We start from the raw sequence: 26,338 nt of genomic DNA, 5'->3' as shown, positions 1-26,338 counted from the left end.
GGTGGCATCTACTTAACAACTTTGTCCTGTCTTAATTTCTGGCAAATTGTTTGATTTTATTCCCCCTTGACTTTTTAAGTCATATTTCACAACAGTAAGGAAGTACAATTTCTCTTTTTTTAATTTAATTTAATTTATTTATTTGACAGAGAGAGATCACAAGTAGGCAGAGAGAGAGAGAGAGAGAGAGAGGAGGAAGCAGGCTCCCTGCTGAGCAGAGAGCCGGACAGGAAGTAAAATTTCTAAACAAAGAACCTTAAGTAGGAGATGTGTAACCATTTACGTCTTCCCTCAGTGAAGATTAGAAAATACTAAAAAAGCAACTTTAAAGTACCTGTTGGAGGGGCATCTGGGTGGCTCAGTTGGTTAACTGGTGGACTCTTGATTATGGCTCGGGGAGAGGGGGGCGGTGATCTCAGGGTCCTGAGATTGGGCTCTGTGCTCAGCCCAGAGTCTGCTTGAGGATTCTTTCTCACTCCTTCTGCTCCCCATCCCCCCATCCTCCCAGTTTGCTCATACATGCTCATGTTCTGTCTTTCAAATAAATCTTAAAGAAAAAAAAATAAAGTACCTAACTGGAAAGTTGACAGTTTTTCCTTCTTATGGTCAGTAATGGGATTGACCTAGAAAGCTTACCCTGAGTGCTATGTGGAATGTTTTAGAAGCCTAGGTTCTGGATGGAGGATGGCAGTATTCAGTGAATACAGAGAATACCAGAAAAGATGTAATCTTGAAGGAAATGGTAGGTAGATTTTTTAATTTGTTGAGTCTGAGTTCTCTCAGTTACGTATAGTCAAGGCAGATAGTTATATAGATAAAAAGTTCCCCAGGTCAGAGAAATGATTTGTTTTATACGTACATATTGGAAGAAGTTAAAACCTTAGTTATGGTAGATAAAGATATTTAAAAGACCAAATGGTTAGTTTATACACTAACAACTAACAAAATTCTGGGTTTCCATTGGAGATTTAACTCAACTAAAAGGCTGATACATTTAAGTCATCTGGTATTCTTTATTTTTCAAACACACATAAAATGAAAGATTTGATAGGCATTTTGTTCATGTCAATACAATTTAAAAGAAATAAATAGATCATGATTCAGATTACAGTTGTCAGTGAAGATATGACATTGATAAACTTGAGAATTCCAAGGAAGTCTTTAATATTATTAAAACAGGATTTTATGGTATGTAGATGTAGTACAATATTTAAGCTTTAATCTTCATCAGATCTTATGATCCACTACACAGAAATGAAGACTGTGAAGCTAAAGGTGTAATAAAATTGACTTAGTAACCATATTCTTGTGAAGTCTGTATCTTAAGGTAGTGATTACACTTTTCCCGTATGCACATGGTCTGTGTAAAACCTTTGGCAACAGTCAGTATTTCCCCCAATTCCATTAAATGTTAATGATTTATGATATTATTAGAATGCATTTCATGTTATGTATTTTGTATTGAATTATGTATATTTTGAGTCCTATACATGTGCATATGTGTATTTATTTACTTGTTAATTTTACTTATTTTAACAGTTCAGAAACTGTTGCCAGATGTTGGTATATCCTGCTTTCTGGATCTGTGCTTATGAAAGACTCCATGGTCTTGCCTCCTTGCAGGTACATTTACATTTGCTGCTTTAGAGTATATGCAGGCAGAGTTAATATTACAGCTATTTATTCTATCTCTAATGTTAAACTGTTTTATGTAGGATGTATATATTCTCTCAGTAGGTGATATATTTTATAAATGTGCTTGCTTACTGGTACTATTGAAAATAGTAAGAAACAATTGACAATTCATGCTTCTGAGGGTGTGATCTTTAAGTTTACATCATACATAGTATCTTTTATTTGGTCTTTAGTTTTATATGAGATTTGATTTAATTTATCTAATGGTTTTTGAACTTGTTGCTACTAATAGTGATTATAGAGAGGGTGATCTATTTTAATAGTTAAGAAAATGGTTTTTAGAATAATAGATTTTAGAGAACAGCAACTAGATTAAAGTCCTAATTTAACACTGTTAGGACCTTATACAAATTTTAATTTTCTTTATAAAATGAGTATAGTAGTACCTACTTGAAGAGTCTCTATGAAGTTTTAGCAAACTCTACCACTCAAATCTCTGAACAGACGTCTGTAAACATTGGCAGTCAAGAACCAATCTGTGTGAGTTCATGACAAATGTTCTAATATTTCTTGGGCAAATTACCTAATTATGAGTAGTTTTGAGGAATAAATTAGTTTATCTGTATCTATATCCATATCTTAGAAGAGTGCCTGACTGTTACAGGTAATTGTTAATTATCACTAGCACAATTATTAGGTAAAACAAGAGAAGGGTGCTTGGAAAAATAGTCACATGCAGTGTTCTTCAAGAATTTGTTCTCTAAGCAATTATTAAAATTTTGGGGGCCTAATAATGAAATTTGGTGACATAAAAACATAATTTTTTAATTGACTTATTTCCAATAATGTTGAGCAGATATTTTTAGATTTACTTATTTATTATTTTATTGATTATTTATTATAATTTTAATTATAAAATAATTGTAATTAATATGATTAAAAATTTAAAAATATATTTTATTACTATTTTTCTAAAGTAAGGCTTTTAATTGCAGCTATTAGTTGCAAAACTGTTAAATTTAAATATCAGAGTATAGTCTACTTGATGGATTGTATGGTCATCTCATTTTTGATGCCATTTTTAAAGTCCTATCTTGAGTTCTTCAGGACTGTGATTGACGCTTGGTTAGGAAGTCTGTACTTCTTGACTAATAATACATAGTGTCTCCTGTTTTTACAAATAAAATACATAGTAGTTTTGGTTATTTAAGCTTTTGGGTCATTGTTTCTTTCTCCCTGTGTTTCTGAAGCTCACATTAATGAATTTGTAATAAGTTTTAGCTACTGAGAGAGAATAGCCGGAATGATAGAGACTGCAGTTAAGTTTTAGAAGTTAGTATTGTTCTTTTAAATATTTCCTCACTCTTGCCTGCTCTGATGGTCAGGAATTTGTTGTTAAGACTTTCTGTAGCCATTAATCAGCCATAATAATTCACCATTATTTAGCGATCAAGACAATGAAGCTTAATATTTTAATAATTCACAGACACGTATGAGATTTTAAACAACAAAGTGATGGTACACATTAATGCAGCCCTCATGAACTTCACAGTAAGCATGATTATAGAAGTTTAATCGTTATGTGAAGAACAGTTTTGGGGGTGTTTGGCTGATCAGTCAGTGGAGCATGCAACTCTTGATCTCAGGGTCTTCAATTAGAGCTCCCTGCTGAGTGTAGAGATTACTTAAAGTAAAAATTTAAAAATTAAAAAAAAAAAATAAACAGTTCTGGGTAGGGGATTTGCATTTTTCATTTGGCACATATTTGTACTAGGTCATAGGCTGACTGTTAGAATTAAATTATCTGTAAATAAACTTAAAATAATGCTTAGCATATACTAAGCATTAAATAACTTTCGTCTTCTGTTAAAATTAATTTTTAGAGCATAATGGCATTGGGATATGATCATTGTAATACCAATAGAAAACAAACACTACTTATTACAGGAGAAGGAGTGAAAGTAGTATTCTAGTTCATTAAAATATAGCCTGTTTCTCTAGATGTAAAAATATTTATTCCCCTGATTGGGGTGCCTGGGTGGCTCAGTTGGTTAAGCATTTGCCTTCAGCTCAGGTCATGATCTCAGGATCCTGGGATTCAGCTCTCCTTGGGACTCCCTGACCGTCCGGGAATCTGCCTCTCCCTCTACCCGTCCCCGCTCTTGTGCTTGCTTGCTCTTTCTCTTCCCCAAATAAATTTAAAAAAAATTTTTTTTTTTTAAAATATTTATTCCTGGGGCGCCTGGGTGGCTCAGTGGGGTGGGCTGCTGTCTTCAGCTCAGGTCATGGTCTCAGGGTCCTGGGATCGAGCCCTGCATCGGGCTCTCTGCTCGGCAGGGAGCCTGCTTCCTCCTCTCTCTCTGCCTCCCTCTCTGCCTGCTTGTGATCTCTCTTTGTCAAATAAATAAATAAAACCTTTAAAAAATTTATTTATTCCTCTTACCAGTCAAGAGACAGAAACTGCACAATAATTAGAACAAGGACAGTTTAAAGAATTATTATTTAAAGAAATGAGGCATTGAGAAGGATAAAGGAGCCAAGGGAGAATACCCATGGAAAGAACAAACCTGAAAGGGGGACTCTTTCCCCACAACTGGATTTTAGGTCTTGTTGGAAATGTGTTAGCTGTTGCCCAGTAGATAGTGGAGAAATTCACTGGATTGTCTTGCACCAGAGCAGGTACACAGTCATAGGGTCAAGGCTGACAGGAAGAGAATTGCTGACCAGGACTGACAAGAGAACCTCTCTTCCCCCTTTCCAGGTATGGTTAGGCCCTGAGGCTGGGGATAGGACCTCCCTTTGACTGACACACACACACACACACACACACACACACACACACACACACTCGCTCTCCTAAAGACAATTTTTCTATTGCATCGTTCTTCTACTAGCACCCTCTACTGGCAGAACTTTAACATTTTCAGCAGGCAGAAGGAGAACATTGACTTGAGTCTAGACTCTATTACAAAGTAGATTTGAAACGGAGAGTGAATAGGGGTACCTGGGTGGCTCACTTGGTTAGAGTGTCTGACTCTTGATTTCAGCTCAGGTCATGATCTCAGGATCTGTAAGATGGAGCCTGGAATAGGGCTCTGAGCTCAGAGGGGAGTCTGCTTGGGACCCACTCTGTCTCTCCCCTTCCCTCACTCTGTCCCTCCTCCCGCTTGAATGTGCCTGGTTGCACACTGTCTGAAACAAATAAATCTTTAAAAAAAAAAAAAGACAATCAATTTGCAACTGAAAGGCAGTAATTGTCACAGTCCACTACGCTGGCTACTTAGCTTCCAATCAGTGCTTCTAAACACTTTTGAGCTTCCATCCAACAAAAGAATTCTGTTTACACCTTACAAGGCAAAGCTGTCCTTCATACAAGTGAAGAATTTCTTACCCTCTCCAAAGTACTGAGATGTACAATCCTAACAGGCATTGCTGGCTATATGAATTACATACTTTATCACAGTGCTTCTGAATATTCTGCTAACTGAATAACCTTGTAAGATTCACTTCCAACAAATTATATATACAATATATATGGGGAAGAGAGGAAAGAAAAAAATGGTTAACACTTAACCAAATATAGACATATACAATAAACAAAGGGAAAATATGAAAAGCTCCTGTATTCCTTGTTAACAAGACTGTAGTTGGTTCCTCTGGCTTATGTCTTTCACTACCCATTCAAGTACTTTTGCCCTAAGCTAGCCTTTCATTTGTCCCGCGTTCTCTACCTGATGATGTGAACAAAACTTTGATTTCTGAAGGGTCCTTAAATGTCCTTCCTTGTGGTGATGATGGTGGCAGTTTTTTGTTTTTTTAAAGATTTTATTTATTTATTTGACAGAGATCACAAGTAGGCAGAGAGGCAGGCAGAGAGAGAGGAGGAGAAGCAGGTTCCCTGCTGAGCGGAGAGCCCAATGTAGGGCTCCATCCCAGGACTCTGAGATCATGCTAAGCTGAGGGCAGAGGCTTTAACCCACTGAGCCACCCAGGTGTCCGATGGTGGCAGTTTTCCATTAACTTTGAATAGTAGACATGGAAGTACAGTGAGGAGTCTAAGTGAATCACCTGGACTTCAGATGTAGTCCTGGTGGCCCCCATTTTGTGCAGCAACTCAATTTCCCCTTGTGATTGGGATTAATCACTCAGGCCATTAGAGTAACCCCTCTCCCCACTCCCCGTTGGCTCAATGGCCAGGTGTAAGTATATAATTCACTGGAACAATTGTGTTTCCTGGTAGAAACAATCTTCCTTTGGATATTAAGTCTCAAAACCAGCAGAGCTCAAAGTTTTTTGGATGGCAAGCAAAAATTCTGTGAGTTATTTACTAGGTAATATCAGTGAGAAGAGCCACTCTTACTTTCATGCCTTGAATATCAGGCCTACGTATTCTGGCTGTTGGGGAAGACAGAGACCATTGCTGTACTTAGGCTGCTGTGAAATGAGTGCCTTGATAAAAGACAGTGCTGTCTAGAATGCCAGGATGGTAGATCAGGCATATAGTGAGCCTGTGGATAGTGGTGCTGGTAGAAACATGGACATGGAAGGCAAATGATTTCCAGAATCCATTGTAAATCATCATAAATCTGCCTCCAGGAGACTGTTCACGTGGAGCAATGGTATCATATCAGAGTCTTAGTTTTGATCTCTGATGCTTGCAGATTAGGTTCCCAGCAGTAGCATTAGCAGTTGAGCCACTGCATATTCTCTGTCTCTTGACACCATGGCTTCTTCATTCATGGACCCATTGAATAAGCACTGGTGTCCCTGGAGGAAGTTTGACTTGCACAGGGCATGTCATTTTGTTCATCTGATGATGAAAAGCATGCCCTTGAGGCACTCATATGAGACAGAGTTATCTTCATAGTCTGTGCCCATTCTGAAAGAAGTGCTTCCACATACCTTTTCCTAGACTTCTCATTAGCAGTCTTCCAATCCTGTTCCTTGCAGATCCTCGAGCATTCAACCATGCCATTTGGAACTGCCCATAAATCTGTTTCAGTCAATAATTCTGGCCATCTCTCAATCCAGACAAAATGGACATCTAAATGTATTGTTAGAATTAGTATTCTCTGGGAGGATTTTCCTTTACTGCCTTCTTTCATGGTCATCCTTGAGTGACTTGTGGGCCATCCACTTTTGGGTGGTACCTACGTGCTGTGCAGACTCACTGATGAAACAGGCTGAAGGCTTTTATTTCTCTCAGCTGGTCATAAGGAACTGCCCAGGTGGACATAGGCATGGATTAAGGTAGAAGAGGCACAGCAGTAGGAGTTGATTTTGGAGTCTGATCTACCTGTCTGCTCCTGGGTTAACTCAGCCTTTTACACAGATTGCTACTGCCCCTGCTCGACAGGCGTGGCTAACTGTGCAGTTCATAATCGGAAGTTCAGGCAGCATTGTCACCTGATGTCCTGTAGTTAGGCATTCAGAATCTCCGAAGGCCCAGTAACAAGACAGACACTTTTGTTTCTCAAAAGTATAGTAGATATTTGCAGAAGATGTTATGTTTGAGAAATTGTAGACATCTACACTGTCATTCTCAAATTAATGTTTGGGAGAGGCTGTAGAGAGCATCCATATTTGCCATGGACACTAAAGGTACCATTGATATGCTGGTTCATAAGGCCTAGATGGTACAGTGGCTTACGCTCCATCTTGAATTTGCTAGTAGCCTTGAGGACAATTCTGAAGATGGGTCAAAGTAGCACACTAAGGGTATGTTACCTCAAGAATGCAAAATAAACTAACCAACTTCTCTTTTTTGTGGTAGATGGCATGAGGTACAGCAACTTATATTTCAACTTAGAGGGGATATATTGTCATGTCCCAAATTATGGAACTCCCAGAAACTTCACAAGGGCAGGCCATTTGTATTTTTATATGTAATTTAAATCAGTAAAATAAATTTTTAAATTTACTAAAAACTAAGTAGATACATAATAAATCAAATCTGAAATTTATATGTCTTCTGAAATGAATTTAGTCTTTTTCTGGAATTGAATTCACTTTTTAATTGCCACAGTAAAATCAAATTGTAGCTCAAGAAAGCAAGGACTTTATTGAATAGTGGTTTTCAAATAAAATATAATGGTGCATGTATTCATCTGTTCATTCAAACAATTTATGGAGCAAGTAAATATTGATTATCATCTTTTTATAAGACAGTAGCATTGAGATAAAAAAGACTGATTTACTTTGGATAGGGATGACTGCTTTGTTTGAAACGGGCCACACTGTTGTTTCACATGGAAAAAAAAACTTGTTTAGGCAGTTGTGGAAATGGATTCTACAGATAAGCAGTATTAGCTAGGCAAAGAAGAAGGTAACAGAATTTGCAGTCAGAGAATATCTCCAGTACTGGGGCATTAATTAATTTAGTAAACGTGGAGTGCCTTCATGTGTCACCTACTCTGCTAGTCTTGGGGTTGTTACGGTTTTATTTAAATAACACTGTAAGTAGCTTTGTTCTTTTTCTAAGGACATACTTTTTTTTTTAAGAATCTAATTATTATTATTTTTTAAAGATTTTATTTATCTGACAGAGATCACAAGTAGGTAGCAAAGGCAGGCAGAGGGTGGCGGCGGTGGGGGTGGGGGTGGGGGGCGGCTCCCTGCTGAGCAGAGAGCCCCATGCAGAGCTCGATCTCAGGACCCTAAGATCATGACCTGAGCTGAGGGCAGAGGCTTAACCCGCTGAGCCATCCAGGTGTTCAGGATGTACTTTTAAAATTTGTACCATTCAGAAATATTGTCATCCATACCATTTAACCCATCTTACATAGATGACTAACCACTTTTATTAATGTCTTCTTCAGGTTTTTTAAATACATATGTGAAAAAGAAATTTCTTTTTTCCCCCACATTTCTGACTCAAAAAGGAACACTGTTCCTTGGTTTTAACTCTTTTGTTCTGCAAGGTATGGGTAAAGTTTAGATAACCCAGATGTGCATATCAGTGATACTATAGATTAAACATTTACCTACTTATTCCTCAGATCAAAAAGTTGAACATTATCAACACCCTGTAGGCAGCCTGTAGTCTTCTCAAATTGGCTTTCCTACTTCCCCCTTTCCCACCAAAGATAACATTTTAAAAAATGTAATTAGTCTTTAATATCTGTAGAGTTTTAGCCTGACAGTATGCACACATAAACACTGTGGTTTTGTTCACTTTTGAATTTGATATGAGTGTAGTCATAGAATATTCTTTTGTGTGTAGCTTCTTTGGCCCACTGTTAATGCGATTCATCCATGTAATTACAGTTACTTCTTTCTTTATTAGTATTACATTGTTTGTATAGTTGAGGGCTATTAGAAGTAAAGCAGCTGTGAACATTCTTGTACATCAGATACACATTGGCTTGCATTTATGTAGCAGAGAGTTGTTGGCTTACAGGATGTCTGTATTCATATGAACAGTATTCATATATTGTTGATTGCCAGTTATACTCGAAAGTGGATGTACTATTTTACACATTCACTAGCATTGCATGAGAATTTCTGTAGTTCCATATCCTTAACAACATTTAGTATTGTCGTGGTTTTTACTTATTTTGACCGCTGAATTGCAGTTACTGTTGAGTGTCTATACCTCATATAATTTTAATTTGTATATTACAGATTGCTGATGAGTGAGTGCATTTTTATTTGAATAACTTTTTTTTTCAAGTTCATCTTTAGATCTGTTGCCCATTTTTCTAATGCATTGTCCTTTTGTTAATGAGATAGAAATTCTCTATAAATCCTGAATAAGAATCTTTGGTTATTTTTGTTGCAAATACCTTTTCCCTGTGTCTTGTGTTGTCATTCTCTTAGTATTGCCTTTGGATTAATGAAAGTTGTTAATTCGAATGGGGATCAGTCTTTTTCTTTCTGTCTCATTTGCTTAAGAAAAATTTTCTGTACCTGTGGTCATGAAGATATTTTCCTTTGTTACTTTCTAGAACTTTCCTTGTTTTCTTTTCACATTTAGGTCTATATTCTACTTAGATTAGATTTTTGAGTACGATAATCTTGTGTGGTTTGCCATATGGATTTCTGTATATCCTGTATCCATTCTTGTTCAGTGCCATATCTTTTTTTTTTATAAACAAATATCCACATAAGTGGATATCCTGTTTCTGGGCTCCTGATTGTTACAGTAGATTTTGTCACTGCTTGAATATCACACTGTTGTAATTACAGTAGCTTTATAATGTGTCTTGCAGTTTAACAGAGAAACTGTTAATGAGAAACTGCTAAACTGCTTTCCACAGCATTTGTATCATTTTAAACTCCACCAGCAGTGTCTTAAGAGTTGTTTTTCTTCCTACGCAGTCACCAACACATGATTGTCAGTATTTTAGTTTAGCTGTTCTAGTCACTGTGAAGTAGTTTGCATTTTAATTTTCCTGCTTAATGATATTTAGCACTTTTTCTTGTGTTTATTGGTTGCTGCTTCCTCTATATTCTTTTGTGAAGTAACTGAATAAAGTTTTTTTTAGAGCTTTAAAGTGGAGTTGTTTTGTCTTAGATTTTTAAAAATAGGAATCTTTAATACATTCATGATACAAGGAGATAGGTTTTGCATACATTTTCTGTCATTTTTGGCTTGCATTTTCATTTTCTTAGTTGTTTCTTATTAGCACCATGCTCTAACCAACTGGATGAACCAGCCACCCTAATTGTCTTTTAAACAACTTTATTAAGATGTAATTGATGTAGACTGAATCGCACTTATTTATTTATTTAAAAGATTTTATTTATTTATTTGACAAAGATCATAAGTAGAAAGAAAGAGAGAGAGGGGTAAGCAGGCTCCCCGCTGAGCAGAAAGCCCGATGTGGGGCTCTATCCCACCCTGAGATCATGATCTGAACCGAAGGCAGAAGCTTAACCCATTGAGCCACCCAGGTGCCCCTGCGTTTATTTAAAATATAAAGTTCGATAAATTTTGGTGTATGTATACACTTGTAAAACTACCACTCTAGTGAAGATAATGAGCATAGCCATCACCCCCCAAAATTACTTGTGCCCCATTGTAAACTTAGTATTTCCACCTTCCTATTCCCTCCTATGATCCACAGGGATTTGATGTGTGTGTTTCCGTGTGTCACTGTAGATTACATTTTCTAGAATTTTATATAAGGTGAAACATAAAATACATATTTTTTTTCTTGGCTGGCTTCTCACATTAAAATTACTTTGGGGCTTATCCGTGTTTTAATATGTATCAATATTTCATTCCTTTTTTTCTTTTTTAAGTCACCATGTAGTACATTAGATCACCAGAGCTTATTCTTGTGCTTCTGAAAATTGTTTTCCTTTGACCTTCATCACTGTAATTCCCTCTCCCTTGAGTACCTGGCAACCACCATTTTAGTCTGTTTCTATGAAATCAGATTTAAAGTAAAAAGTTGTCTCTACATGTGATAATGAACAGTTTTTGTCTTTCTGTTTATGGTGTACTTCATTCAACATAATGACCTCAGAGTTCATCCATAGAATGACAGGATTTCCTTCTGTACCACATTATCTTGATCCATTCATCTTTCATTTATTTCATTGCTTTTTATTGCAATATTCTTTTGTATGGATATACTACTCTTGGCAGTTCAACTATTCATGGACATTTGGGTAATTTCCTGTTTTTGATTATTTTGACTTGTGACACTATCAGCATTTGTTTATAAGTCTTTATATGGACATATGGTTTATCTTTTTAGTATATACATGGGAAGAGAATGGATTATACGTCTTCATGTAGACACATACTTCATTTATTTTGGGTATACAAGTATGTATGTATATTTATTTTGGAAGAGTTAGGTTGTGTGATAGAGAGGGATATTTAGCCTTTTAAGAAAGTGTTACACTCTTTTCCACAGTTGTCATTTTACATTTCTACCGACAGTGTAAGAGAATGCTAGTTGTTCCACAATACCTCCTCACAAACACTTGGTAAGGTCAATCTTATTTTTTAAAGAGAGAGAGCGCACAAGGATGAGATGGGGGTGGGGAGGAGCAGGCTTCAGGGGTCTATCCTGTCGACTGTGGGATCATGACCTAAGCCGAAATCAAGAGTCTGATGCTTAACCAAATTGACCCAGACACCCAGGAGCCCCAAAGTCAATCTTTTAAATTTACATATCCTCATGGGTATGGGATCATAGCTGATAGTAGTTTAAATTTGCATTTCCAAAAATGAAACAAGATGGGATCAGGAGGGAGACAGACCATAATAGATTCTTAATCTCACAAAACAAACCGAGGGTCGCGGGGGATGGTAGAAGGTGGAATGGAGAGGGTGGTTGGGTTATGGACATTGGGGAGGGTATGTGCTGTGGTGAGTGCTGTGAAGTATGTATGCCTGATGATTCACAGACCTGTACCCCTGGGGCAAATAATACATTATATGTTAACAAAAAACATTAAAAAAATTTGCATTTCCCTAAAGACTAGTGATGGTGAGCGTCTTTTTATGTAGTTATTTGTCAATTACATATTGTCTACAAAGGGTCTCTTTGAATCATTTCCCATTTGGGTGGGGTAGGTAGAGTTGTATGATTTATTTTGTAGTTCCGGATGCTTTATGCTTTACATAGTTCCTTCAACAGATGGGTGCCTGACAAATATTTTCTTCTGGTCTGTGGATTGTTTTCCATCTATTAATTGCTTTTCAGAGAGCAGAACTTAATGAAGTCCAGTTTATCAAGTTTTTCTTTAATGGACTTTGCCTTTGTTGTTTGTAGGAAATCTTTGATTAACCCATTGTCTCAGTTATCTGTAATTTCTTCTGGAACCTGTATTGTTGCAGATTTTATTATGATATATTTAGATTTGTGATCTATTGTAGTTACTTTTTTTTTATAGCGTGGTATGTGGATCTAATTTCATCGTTTTACCTGTACATATTCAATTGTTCTACCACCATTTGTTGACAAAACTATCCTTTCTCTGAATTACCTTTGTATCATTGTTGAAATTTTATTGACTATGTGGTCTATTTCCCAACTGTTTAATTTGTTTCATTGATCTGTTTTTTTCATTGATTTATTTTTTCTGTGTTGTTCCATTGCTACATTATCCTGATGACTCTAGCTTTATAATATATTACAAAATGTCTGAGTCCTCACAGCTTTGTCAAATTGGATTATTATAGATTCTTTACAGTTTCAGGTGAATTTTAGAATCAATTTATTAATTTTTAAAAAAAGCAAAGCCTGGGATTTTGATTGGAAATGAATTGAATCTGTAGACCATTTTCGGTGGTTTTGACATCTTAACAGTTGTCTCTTTTAGACCATGAACAAGGTGCATCAGTCTATTTGTTTAGGTCAACAATGTTGTGTAATTTTCTCTCAGTGCTCTTCTGTAGTTTTCAGTGTTGAGGTGTTGCATGTGTTGATTTTATAGCTTGGAACATTACTAAATTCACTTGTTTGTTCTAATAGCCATCTTAGAGAATCTGTAGGATTTTCTGTCTGTTGTCTACTGATTTGTGAACTGACTGTTGGGGTTTTTTTTCCCTAATTTAAATGCCCCCCCCCCCGCCTTACCCTGTCTTTCCTGCCTTACTGCCCTGGGAAGAAACCACAGTACAGTATTGAAGAGATGTACAGAGAGCGGACAGGCTTTATTGTTCTGTCTAGAAGGGGAATTGGGGATGAAAAAGTAGAACATGCACTTTTTCACCAAACATACTAATAGGTGTAAATCTTTTGCAGATGCAAAATTTATTTACAAAATTTATTTTGTAAAATTGGTCATTAATATCCCATTGTATGCATATGTCACAGTCTGTTTATATAATTTACTATTGAAAGAAATTAAGGTTGTTTCCAATTTTTTGTGATAACAAATAAAGACCCAATGATTTTTTTTTTTTTTTTTTGGTAAGATTTTATATATTTTTTGGCAGAGACACAGCAAGAGAGGGAACACAAGCAGGATGAGTGGGAGAAGGAGAAGCAGGCCTTCTGCTGAGTAGGGAGCCCAATGCAGGACTCAGGCTCAGGACCCTGGGATCATGACCTGAGCTGAAGGCAAATGTTTAACAACTGAGCCACTCAGGCTCCTGATCATTTCTGTACAAGTCTCTTCACGAGCTTCAGTTCAGTGACTGAACTATGTGGTAGTCATATTTAATTTATAAAAAGAACTGCCAGATGTTATGTCAAGTTTTGTACCATTTATATTGCCACCACCAGTTTATAGAATTCACATTGCTCTGTATCCTCCTTAGTGCTTGAGATGGTTAGTCTTTAATTTTAGCTATTCTTGTGTGTATGAAATGGATCTCATTGTGGTGTTAATTTGCATTTCTGTGATAACTAATGCTATCAGCTTTTTTTTGTGAATTAATCATTCGCGAATCTTCTTTTGTGAAAAATTGGTTCAGTTCTTTTTTTTTTTTTTAAGATTTTATTTATTTATTTGACAGAGACAGAGAGATCACAAGTAGGCAGAGAAGCAGGCAGAGAGACAGGAGGAAGCAGGCCCCCTGCCGAGCAGAGAGCCCTATGCGGGGCTGAATCTCAGGACTCTGAGATCATGACCTGAGCTGAAGGCAGAGGCTTTAATCCACTGAGCCACCCAGGTGCCCCTAATTTGTTCAGTTCTTAAGAGGTTGTGTCTTTTTTGAGGTATAGGAATTATTTGTATATCATGCATAAAAATTCATTACAAGATAAATCTATTGCAAATACTTTTCCTGGACTGATTTCTTGCCTTTTCATTTTTCACTGGTGACTTCTTTAATTGTTACAAAGTCTCAAGGATGATTTTTTTTTTCCTTTTATTTGTAGTACTTATGTGTGCCAGCGAATCTTCCTCTATTCCAAGTTTTTGAAGATTTTGTTCGTTTCTTAGACAGTTTTCTTAAAATAGATTTATTTGAAGTAAAATTTGCATACCATAAAATTCATCCATTTTAAGTTCACAGTTGAATAATTTATAGTAAATGTATACATTGGTGCATCACAGTTACAGATGACTTCCATTGCCTGAAAAAGTTGCCTCATGCTCTTTTGCAGTTAACATGGTTTGCTTTCTGTCACTATCTACTTCTTGCAGTTATTTAAAAGTAGTATTTGGTTTTTGACTTCAGTCAGTTAGAATAATGTTTTTGAGATTCATCCCTGTCTGAGCATGTACCAGTTGTAGCACACTCATTGTAAAAAAATTATTAAATTGTACTTCATTCTAGAAAGATTCCACATTTTGTCCATCCATTTAACAGAAGTTGAAAATTTTGAGAAATAAGAAATTTTTTATTCTAGCTTGGGAGTTTTTACAAATAACAGTGTTATCAAGATTTACTTTCAAGTCTTTATATGGGCTGTGTGTTTATATTTGTTTTGTATGTATCCAAAAATAGTGGAATTGTTCTATTGTATGAGAAGCATATATTTAACTTTTGAAAAGGACGAAATTGTTTAAAAGGTGACTGTAGTGTTCTACATTGTGGCCAGCAACATTTAATGAATCAAGTTTCTCTGTATCTTCTCCATCACTTGCTGTTGACAGTCTTCGATTACTACTGTTTCAGTGTGTACTTAACAGCATTTCAGTGCTATTTTTTTTTTTTTTTTGCATTTCATTAGTGAGTGGTGCCTTTGCAGATCCTTCCATGTGCTTATTAGGCTATATCTTCTCTGTTAAATTGTTTGTTAGAGCTTTTCTCTTTTCATTTGTGTTGTCATACTTTCAAATTATAAGAATTTACAGTTGACTCTTGAACAGCTGATTGAGACATCCATGTGCATGTTTTAATGTGTACATAAGTTTTCAACTCCTTTGGGAGGAGGAATATGATTACTAGGTTGTATGGTAAGAGTATTTCTAGTTTTGTAAGAAATTTCCAAACTCTACTAAAGTGTGCCATTTTATGTTCCTAGACCAATGAATGAGAGTTCCTGTTTCTCCATGACCATACCAAATATTCAGTGTTGTCTGTGTACTAGAAGTTAGCCATTCCTACAGGGTGTAATGTATCTCATTGTTATTTCAATTTGCATTTCCATGATGATTTCTGATGTGGAGCTTTTCATGTGGTTGTTTGGCGATCACAAGTAGGCAGAGAGGCGGGCAGAGAGGCGGGCAGAGAGAGAGGGGGAAGCAGGCTCCCTGCCGAGCAGAAAGCCTGATGCAGGGCTCAATCCCAGGACCCTGGAATCATGACCTGAGCCGAAGGCATAGGCTTTAACCCACTGAGCCACCCAGGTGCCCCATCTTTGGCCCATTTTTAAATAATTTTCCTTTTAAGGGTTTTTTTTTTTTTTTTTTTTAAGATTTTATTTATTTATTTGACATCACAAGTAGGCAGAGAAAGAGGAAGGGAAGCGGGTTCCCCACTGAGCAGAGAGCCCAATGCGGGGCTTAATCCTAGGACCCTGTGATCATGACCTGAGCCGAAGGCAGAGGCTTTAACCCACTGAGCCACCCAGGCTTCCCTCCTTGTTGAGTTTAAGAGTTCTTGTGTCTTTGTACTTTGGATAACAAGCCTTTTTCAGACGGACATTTTGGAAATATTTTTCTTGGTCTGTGGCTTGTCTTCTCATTCTCTTGACTTTGTCTTTTCTATTAATAGCTTTCAGTGGTAATGAAGTTCAGCTTATTTCTTTTATGTATCATGCTTTTGATTTTGGAGCTAAAAGGTCACTGCCAGTCCTAAAATCATTTATATTTTTCCTGTGTTTTCTAGGAGTTGTATGGCTTTATGTTTTACATTTAGATCTAGGATCCATTTTGAATTAATTTTCTTGATGAGATGGTGTAAGATAGATGTCCGTTATTCCAACACTATTTGTGGAAGAGACTGTCTTTGCTCCATTGTATAGCTTTTGCTTCTTTGTCAAAATCAGTTGAGCATATCAATGGGATTCTGATTCTGGGATCTGTGTTTTCTTTTATTGATACCTTTGTTTATTCATTAACCAATACCATAGTGTCCTGTTCCCTGAACCTGTATGATACATTTTTAAATTCAGCTAGTGTCTTCTTCTTCTTCGCCTTTGTCGTCTTCGTCATCATTGTCGTAGTCTTCTTCTTCTTCTTCCTAAGATTGATTTATTTGAGAGAGAGTGAGCAGGAGAGGAAAGAAGAGCACAAGTGGAGGGAGGGACAGAGATAGAGGGAAAAGCAAACTCCCCGTTGAGTAGAGAACCAATATGGGGCGCCATCCCAGAACCGTGACATGACGACCTGAGGCAAAGGCAGACACCTGAGCTACCCACATGCCCTAGTGTCAGTCTTCTGACGTAGTTCTTCTTCTGTGTTGTGTTAGCTATTCTTGAGTCTTCTGCCTATTCATGTAAACTTTAGAATTGTTTTTTTTTTTTTTAAAGATTTTATTTATTTATTTGGCAGAGAGAGAGAAAGAGACAGAGATCACAAGTAGACAGAGAGGCAGTCAGAGAGAGAGGGGAAATCAGGCCCCTTGCTGAGCAGAGAGCCAGATGTGGGGCTCGATCCCAGGACCCTGAGATTATGACCTGAGCCAAAGGCAGAAGCCTAACCCACTGAGCCACCCAGGCACCCCTAGAATTGGTTTTTCAATGTCTGCATATAACTTGGGGTGCCTGGGTGGCCCAATCAGATAAGTGTCTGCCTTTTGCTCAGGTCATGATCCCAGGGTCCTGGGATCGAGGCCTGCATCAAGCTTCCGGCTTGGTGGGCAGCCTGCTATGCCGTCTTCCTCTGCCTGCCACTCTGCCTACTTGTGTTCTCTCTTAATCTCTCTTCAAGAAATAAATAAACTTTAACAATTTTTAAAGAAAAAAACTTTCAGAGATTTTGAACGGAATTGCATTGAATCTATAATTCAGTTTGGGGAAAAATGACATCTTGGCAACAATGAGTCTTCCTATTCATGAATATGGAATCTTTCTTCATTTGTTTAGCTCTTAAATATCGTTGATCAGAGTTTTGTAATTTTCACCGTACTGATCTTGTACATTATTCTGATGGATTTTTACCATATAATTTCTGATTTATCTGGATGCTAATGGGTATGACATTGTTTGTTTTTATAATTTTAAATTCTGCTTGTTCGATAGTATATAGGAAAGTAATTGACTTTTATGAAACTTGTACCCCGCAACCTTGCTATAGTAACTTATACCAGAAGTATTTTTGTGCCCCCCCCCCCCCATTTTGTACTTAATCATTTCATCTGTGAACAGGATAGTTTTATCTTTTCCTTACCAATCTTAGACCTTTTGTTTCCTTTTCCAACTGTATTAGTTAGGTCCTCCAGTATGATTTTGGAAAGCAGTGGTTGAGAAGGAGACATCCTTGCTTAGTTGCTCATCCTAGTAGATACTAGCTATTGGTTTTTTGTAAATACTCATAATCAAGTTAAGGATGTTACCCTATACTCCTGGTATACTGAATTTGTAATAATGAATGAGTTTTGGTTTTTGTCAGATGTGTTTTCTGCATCTGTTGGTATGATTGTGTGATTTTTTTTTTTTAGCCTTTGATATGATGGATTACATTAATTTTTGAATGTTGAACTCTCCGTTTTTGTTCAACTAGTCCCAAATATTTTTCTTTTTGATCCTATTTTGGATAGCATTGCTTGCTTAATTTTATGTTTATTTTTTTCATTGTTAGTATATAGAAACACAGTTGGTTTTTACATAGTGATGTTATGTCCTGTGAACATGGTACACTCTTAAGTTTTCTGGGAAAGTTTAAAGGTCCTTAGAGTTTGCCACATACAAGATGGGTCATCTCTGGTAAAGACATTTTATTTCTTGGTACCCATTCTCTGTGCCTTTAATTTTTTTTTCTTGTGTTATTGCATTGGCTGTAATCTCTAGTACATTTTTGGTTGGAAGTGATGACAGTGGACAGTCTTGCCATGTATTGTTGCATATTATATGCATATTGTAATCCTTAGATGAACTAGTAAGAGTTTAATAGCATTTAAAGGGCATTTAAAAATCATCACAGAAATTAAAATGGTAGACTAAAACTACTCATGAGAGATAATGGTAGTAATGTAGGAGTACAGGAACAAAAAAGATGGGGCATTTACAAAGTAGGTAGGAAAATCAAACCATGTCAGTAATTTCATTACATATTATGGTCTAGGCACTCTAGTCAAAAGGCATGTTATCAGATTCTGTGATAATCCCAGATAGAATTATATGTTATCTTTAGGCAGTACTTGAGGTTCAAAGCACAAATACATTTAAAGTAAAGGGATGGAAATGGATATAGTAGGCATATTGTATTCATAAGACAACTGGAGTGGTCATATCAACATCAGTCAAAATCGACTATAAAGGGCACCTGGGTGGCTCAGTGGGTTAAAGCCTCTGCCTTTGGCTCAGGTCATGATCCCAGGGTTCTGGGATCGAGCCCCACATCAAGCTCTTTGCTCGGCAGGGAGCCTGCTTCCCTCTCTCTCTCTCTGCCTCTCTCTCTGCCTACATGTTATCTCTGTCAAATAAATAAATAAAATCTTTTAAAAAAAATCGACTATAAAACCCAAAATGTTACTGGAGACTAAGGGCAAATTTTCATAGTTGTAAAAGGATGACTATATTAGGAACATAAAACAGTTTTTTAGCTATGATAGCGCCCTAAAATACTAGAATTAAAAACTGACAAATGAAGAGATCAGTAGAAATTGAACTCTTAAACAGCTGGAGATTTCAAAACTATCAACCATGGAAACCACTAGATTGAAAAATTAGTGAAGATAAATAGTTTGAGAAGTACTATTACCACTTTGATACTTTTTTTTTTTTTTCCAGGCATATAGATCATTCTCCAGGATAGAGCATACTCTAGACTATAAAATGTCTCAGTAAATTTAAGAAGGTTGAAATTACTCAGGTTTTATCCTCAGAGTATGGGAATTAAATTGTAAATGAATTCCAGGGGAAAATGTGAGAATTTAAGCAAAACATTTGTAAATGACCCATAGGTCAGGGAAGAGTTGATAGCAGAAATTAGAAAATATTTGAGAGGTGCCTGGGTGGCTCAGTGGGTTAAATCCTCTGCCTTTGGCTTAGTTCATGATCCCAGGGTCCTGGGATTGAGCCCCACAGCAGGCTCTATGTTCAGCGGGGAGCCTCCTTTCTCCTCTCTCTCTCTGTCTGCTTCTCTACCTACTTGTGACCTCTGTCTGTCAAATAAATAAATAAAATTTTTAAAAAACTTTTTTGAAATGAATGAAAATGATTATATAACACATATGGAGATTCCTGTAAAGGGGGAATTTAGAGGGAAATTTACAACTAAATTTATAGTAACTTCATTCGAAAAGAAGAATGGTCTCAATTCAATCATTTTAAGTTTTCATCTTAATAAGAATAGCAATGTAAATTTGAAACAGAGATAAACTTTGAGTGGAAATCAATGAAAGAAAAACCAGAAAACAACAGAAAATAATCAGTGAGATGAAAAGTTTGTTCTTTGAAAAGGTCAACAAAACTGATAAACTTTGGAATAGACTGATCATTTAAAAAAGAGAAAATACATAATACCTAAATAAGGTATGAAAAGAAGAGATATTAATATCCTACAGGAGTTAAAAGTATTTAAAAATTTTATAAGCCACTTTATACCAAAAAGGTATAAATACATACATTACCATATAGAGACTGAAAAAGAAACTTTGAATATGTTTATAAAAAAGTAAAATTGATTAATTACGTTTACTCCCACAAAGAAAAGCCTAGGCCCAGATGGCTTTACTGCTAAATGTTTTCAGTTATTTAGGGAAGCATTGCTATTTATCCTGTGCAAACTCTTTTGGAAACTGGGGAAAGAGGGAGCACTTAAAACCCATTTTATGAGTCCATTATTAACCTAACACTAACACAGACAAAAACAACACAAGAAAAGCAAACTACACTTTGTTATCTTTCATGAATATACATGCAGCAATCATTAACAAGATAACAGCAAACCAAATCCAGTTATATATTAATAAAGTATTAGAAACTAGTAAGTTGGGGTTATCTCGAGAATGCAAGAAGGTTTATTAGCATTCATAAATCAACTAATATAGTATACTGTATTAGTATAATAATGTATAATATGTATAATATATATTATTATATATAATATATAATAATTAGTATAATAATAATGGACAAAAACCATATACTTTTAGTAAAGTAAGAAAAAAATTTGAAAAAATCTAAAGCCTGTTCATGATAAAGCTTTGAGTATACTAGACACAGAGAAAGCAATTTGCTAATTCTGATCTAGGGCATGTACCTAAGTGGCCTAGAGAGTTGCTGTTGTTTGTAAAATAGGATACTGTAGGTATCATCTTAATTTCTTTATTTTCTCTCTTAGGAATCACAGTCCTGTCCTTGCTGTTGTCCAGTGTCTTGAAACTGTTGTTTTATATATTTTGTCTGATTTTCTTGTTTTTTTAGGTAGAATAAATATGGTCCTGTTACTCGATCCTCAATGAAAGAAACTTCCACAAATTTACTCCTCTTTTTTTATGCATTAGATACCATTAGCGTTTGGGGAAAAAATAGTTATACTGCTTAAGAAATAACAAAAGTGATTTTTTTTTTAAATGTTCAGAAGTAATTTTATTACATTTAGACATTGAGATTTTGTTACAAGACTGACATGCTGCCTACTACACTAAGGAGGCACCTTAGGATTTTTGTTATGAACTAATATTTGTGTATAACATTATACTTTGTGAAGAATTGACATTTCTAGAATATTGAACCTTTTTATAAAAGTACATGATAGGTCTCTTATTTCATTCAGTCACTCTTTTCAGTCTATCTATAAAATTTTATAGTGTTTTATAAATGACCTATATTTCTTATGTTTACTTTTAGGTATTTTATGTTTTGCTTGATTAGTGGAATTTCTTTTTAATTTGGTTAGTTTATAATAATATTTTAGAAGTTTTATAATTGGCCATGGTAATTAATTTTCATTAATGTAATATTTTAGATTGCTTTTACAATTTAAGTGTGGTCTCCATATTGGGTATGTTAACATTTTGTCTCTTAAATAATTAGCAAGTATTTTATCCTATCCTCCCATCCTTTTAAAACATTGTTTCTCTTTTAAATGAAAATGTTACGTTTTCTTATAGGAATGCTTCCCTTTTTGATTGCTGAGAAGTCTTTCTCCCATTGGAAGAATATAGAAGTATATTTTCTTCTAGAACTAAGCCAGTTGTAGTTTTTTTGGAAGAGCTAGCTAGGGATTCCCCAGCAGTATTTCTGAAAAATAAATCACATGTGTATCTTAATACATTTGCTTATATATTTAAATGTGGATTTATTGTTTAAGTTCTTTTTATCTTTGGTTGATTACTGCTCCCAAAATATTATAATAATTTATTTTCAGAAAATATTCCATAGTCGTGGCTTCATTTTTTATTAGGTGTTTTTAAGTTAATTCAACATACCGAATTGAAGATTTGAGACTAGGCAAATAACCTATACTATAAAAGTTTTAGAGATGAGTTAAAGGCAATTATTTTAAAAGATTTTTTCACAAAAAACTATGTTGAGATTAGTTATATAAGGGAAAATATGAGGAAAGATTTTGGTTTAAGAAAATCTTGCATAGGTGATAGGATTGTAATTTCTTGGTTAATGCTTAGGGTTTTGGGGGGGTTCTTTTTTATTTTTCCTATATTGATATATTTTATCTATATCTTTGCTAAAGAAATTGTTCTTTTGTTTTTATAGTTTTGGTAAGCAGTTTGGAGGAAAAAGAGGATGTGATTGTCTTGTGTTAGAGCCTTCAGAAATGATTGTGGTAAGAACTTTAAAGAATGCTGTGAATTTTTTTGATATGCTTTAGTTTCAACTTTAAATGTAGTAGGATTTTAAACACTCAAGGGGGTGCCATTACTGTGACTTTAAAAATACTGAATAATATCAGACTTATACACCTAATTTGTTGTTTCTATCTACTTAAAATTTCTTCTGATCTTTGAGACAATTTAGAAAGTGATACAATTCTGTATACCATATTCCAAATTTTGGTGATTTCTTTTACTACTTCTACCAGTAATTTTAAATGAAGGCCTTATTAGAGGAACTCTGACTTTTCAAGTGTTTTTTTCTTTTCCTCTGCAATTTAGTTAATAATCTTTGAACATCCACATTCTGCTAAACTTGAGGGTAAGAGAGAAAGAGACATATAGTTATATCCAAGTAAGAAATGGTTTAGATGTTAATATTTTTCTTTAAAAGTATAATTAAGTAATAATTCTTGTTACTGAGAAATCTAGAGAGGCGATATAACATTAGAAAACCTCAGTTTATTCTTTTTTTTAGCATTAAAAAAAATCAAAAACACTTTGTTTTACTTTCTTCTAAGATAACCTTACTAAAAAAATAGCTTATATTGAATGGACTTGTCGTTCTGCTAGCATCTCATGTAGATGATCATGTCATCTGATTTGATTTTAAGTTATTAAGAAAAGAGATTACATTCTTAATGATGCATTTTAATGTCAGGGCTCAAAACTTCGCATCTTCACATAGTTTGTTTGCTCTTCTCCAAATTGGGTCATCGACATTATCATGCACTTCAGTGTCCTAAATTTCATATTAAAAAAAATAATTTTTAGCTCCTACAAGGTAGAAATTGTCTTACTCATTTTGCTCTTCCATTGTATTGCACAGTGCTGCCTGCATATGAAATAATCAGTGAATGTTAGTTAAACTGAAGTTTGTTCAAGTAGTTGACTGTGTATTATGTTTATTTTCTTTAAGTGTTGGTATACATAGTATATCTAAATAAGGCCTCAGAACCTCTGTCTCAGGCCTCAGGCCTCTGTCTTTTAAGTAAATATATTGAGGGACATGGCGAGAAAACTGCCACAGGCAGTACTAGTTTTCTCATTTATTTGTCCGTTGATGTATTTTGTATTTTTTCTGCTTTATCAGGAAAGAATTAGTGCTTTTTACTGCAGTGTTCTCATATACATTGTTTTTGTTGTTGTTGTTGTTGTTTAATTTTATTGTGCTAAAATACACAACAGAAAATTTACTTACTATCTTAACCATTTTTAAGTGTTCAGTGTTGTTATTATTTAAGTTGAAATTAATCACTAAAAATGCTTTATAAGTTATAGGAGAAAATTATTCAAAATTGCTTTAAGATTTTTATTTTTGAGAGTTCTTGAAGGATTTTATTGTCAAAATGCCATGTGATTTTTTTTCACCATTATTACTTTTTTTTTTTTTTTAAGTAGGCCCCATGTCAAATGTGGGTCTTCAACTCATAACCCTGAGATCAGTGGTCGCATGCTGTACTAACTAAGCCAGCCAAACACCCTGATACTATATCTTTTGACAAGTAAAAATGTATTGATATTTTGTATGAGTGTAAATCTTTGGTACCTCAGTATTTTGTAGCTGAAATTATTTAGAATTCATGAAAGAACTTAATGTCAGTGCATGAAGTTCTTTCAGATGGTTTTAATATGTATGTATGTGTACAAATTTTAATAACTCCACTAGTGATTGGGAATGCCTGTTATTGAGCATCTTTATGATCACCCGATACATTAGTCATCTTAATCTGACATGTTAGAAGGAAATTTCCTATTTTTAATTTACTTGTGCATATTTTCATATGGCTTACAGGGGATTTGTTTTTCTTAATATTCATATGTCCTGATCATTTTTCCAGTTGGATTATGAATTTTTTTACTTGGCAAAGATTATTATAGAGAAAGCGCACAGTGTGGTAGGGGCAGATCTTGAAGGAAAGAGAGAGAACCCTAAGTAGACTACCTGCTGAGTGCTGAGCCCAACACAGGTCTCTATCCCAGTATCCTGGGACATGACATGAGGTGAAATCAAAAGTCAGACTCTCAACTGACTAATTCACCAAGTACATGGGATTATTTTTTTTTTCCCTTAAAAGATTTTTATTAATAAATGAACCCTTTTGCTTATAGGATGCCATAAATAAATCATTTTCTCTCATCAGCTAAAATAAATTTTGCAATAGGTTTTTTGGTTTTTATCTATAGCATTGTTTTCCTCTTAAAAGTTCTGGTTAGTGTTTATGCTTATTAGAAAGACTTTCCTCATGACAATATTACTGACCTTTTAACCTGTATTGCTTTATGGAATTTTTAAAAAAGATTTTATTTATTTATTTGACACAGAGAGAGAGATCACAAGTAGGCAGAGAGGCAGGTAGAGAGAGGGGGGAAGTAAGCTCCCTGCTGAGCAGCGAGTCCAATGCGGGGCTCAGTCCCAGGACCCTGAGATTATAACCTGAGCCGAAGGCAGAGGCTTAACCCACTGAGCCACCCAGGTGCCCGCTTTATAGAATTTTTTTTTAAAGATTTTATTTGTTTGACCACTGAGCCACCCAGGTGCCCCGCTTTATAGATTTTTTTTAAAAAAGATTTTATTTGTTTGACAGAAAGATCGGAAGTAGACAGGCAGGCAGAGAGAGGGAGAAGCAGGCTCCCTGCTGAGCAGAGAGCCTGATGGTGGGTTTGATCCCAGGACTCTTCAGATCATGACCTGAGTCGAGGGCAGAGGCTTAACACACTGAGCCACCCAGGCGCCCCAATGTATAGAATTATTTTAAGAATTTTAGAGAGTGCATGCAAGTAAGCACTATTGGGAGGAGGGACCGAGGGAGAGTGAGAATGTCATGAAGACTCCCTGTTGAACGTGGAGCCAGACACAGGTCTTGATCTCAGGACCCTGAAATCATTACCTGAGCTGAAATCATGAGTGAGACAGTTAAATGACTGAGCCCCCATATAAACTGCTTTATAGAATTTGTTAGTTCCTTACTTTAGCTTTTAGATCTCACTTCTCTGAGTAGCGGAAGACAGTGGTTACCACTTAACTACCTGTCTCCCAACATTTCCTCCAAAAGCAGTACAGAGCTATAAGAAGAGTAAAAGAAATCTATACAGAAACCATGTTCAAGGCATAAGTTGAAGGCAGAGAAAGCCAAATTTTGAGCATAATTCTAAGTAAGGGGAGAAAACCCACCAATTCTCAGTATATTATCTCTCACATTCTGTCTTTTTCCAGTCCTCAGCAAGGCTTTGTAGTAAGCAAAAGCCAACCAAGCAGATTTGCAGAAAACATACAAGATGGAAGCTACCAAGTGTACCTAAGATTAACCGGCACAGCCATTCTACCTTAAGTTCAAAATTGTGGGTGTGTATGTGGAATAGAGCAGAGCATAACCTATAGGAAAGTCTTTTAAAATGGAGTGACTTACAAAAGTCATCATCTAAATGGGTGTGTATCTTCAGGGTTAAGACAAAAAAGGTAAAAAGAAAAACTCCCTTTGGTATTTAGGTGTTAAAGAAGAAAAGAAGCACACTGGGAAGTTTTAGGTTCCTGCAAGACAAGGTGAACACAAAATCACCGTCTTATAAGGCCCACACCTCCCTCTCCCTGCCACTCAGCGAGACGAAAAGAAAAAGTATCCTAAAATACCTGGCCCTCAGAGTATTTGCTAATTTCCTATTAAACTAGGAATCTTGTAAAATATCCCAATACTACAAAAAGATGAAAAGGGAAGATTAATAAAAGTATATATAGTTGTTACCAAAAAAGAAGAGATTTGTTATGTACCATCTGAGGAAAATTTTCAGATGAAAACTGACCATACTTGGATACAAACATATCAGTGAAGAATTTAAGGACATTTTAAAAAAATGTAAAATCAAAAATTCAAAAACCAAGAAATGAAAACTGAAAGAAAAGTGGAG

At 35.6% G+C, this 26,338-nt stretch overlaps 1 protein-coding gene across 6 annotated transcripts in view; it reads left to right on the top strand.

Moving 5' to 3' along the window:
- Positions 1 to 26,338, top strand: part of RAPGEF6 (Rap guanine nucleotide exchange factor 6) — a 196,446-nt gene that overhangs the window by 29,611 nt on the left and 140,497 nt on the right. For 5 of the 6 annotated variants that reach the window (XM_059174494.1, XM_059174491.1, XM_059174492.1 and 2 more), the window contains exons 4-5: positions 1,540 to 1,623; positions 22,317 to 22,386. In XM_059174494.1, the coding sequence (XP_059030477.1) occupies positions 1,540 to 1,623; positions 22,317 to 22,386 (154 nt within the window). The remainder of the gene's footprint in view (positions 1 to 1,539; positions 1,624 to 22,316; positions 22,387 to 26,338) is intronic. The other variant, XM_059174493.1, reaches the window with a different exon arrangement.

The sequence above is a fragment of the Mustela lutreola genome, chromosome 5 (assembly GCF_030435805.1).
Source record: "Mustela lutreola isolate mMusLut2 chromosome 5, mMusLut2.pri, whole genome shotgun sequence".
NCBI lineage: Eukaryota > Metazoa > Chordata > Mammalia > Carnivora > Mustelidae > Mustela > Mustela lutreola.
This window is presented reverse-complemented; position numbering and strand designations above follow the sequence as displayed.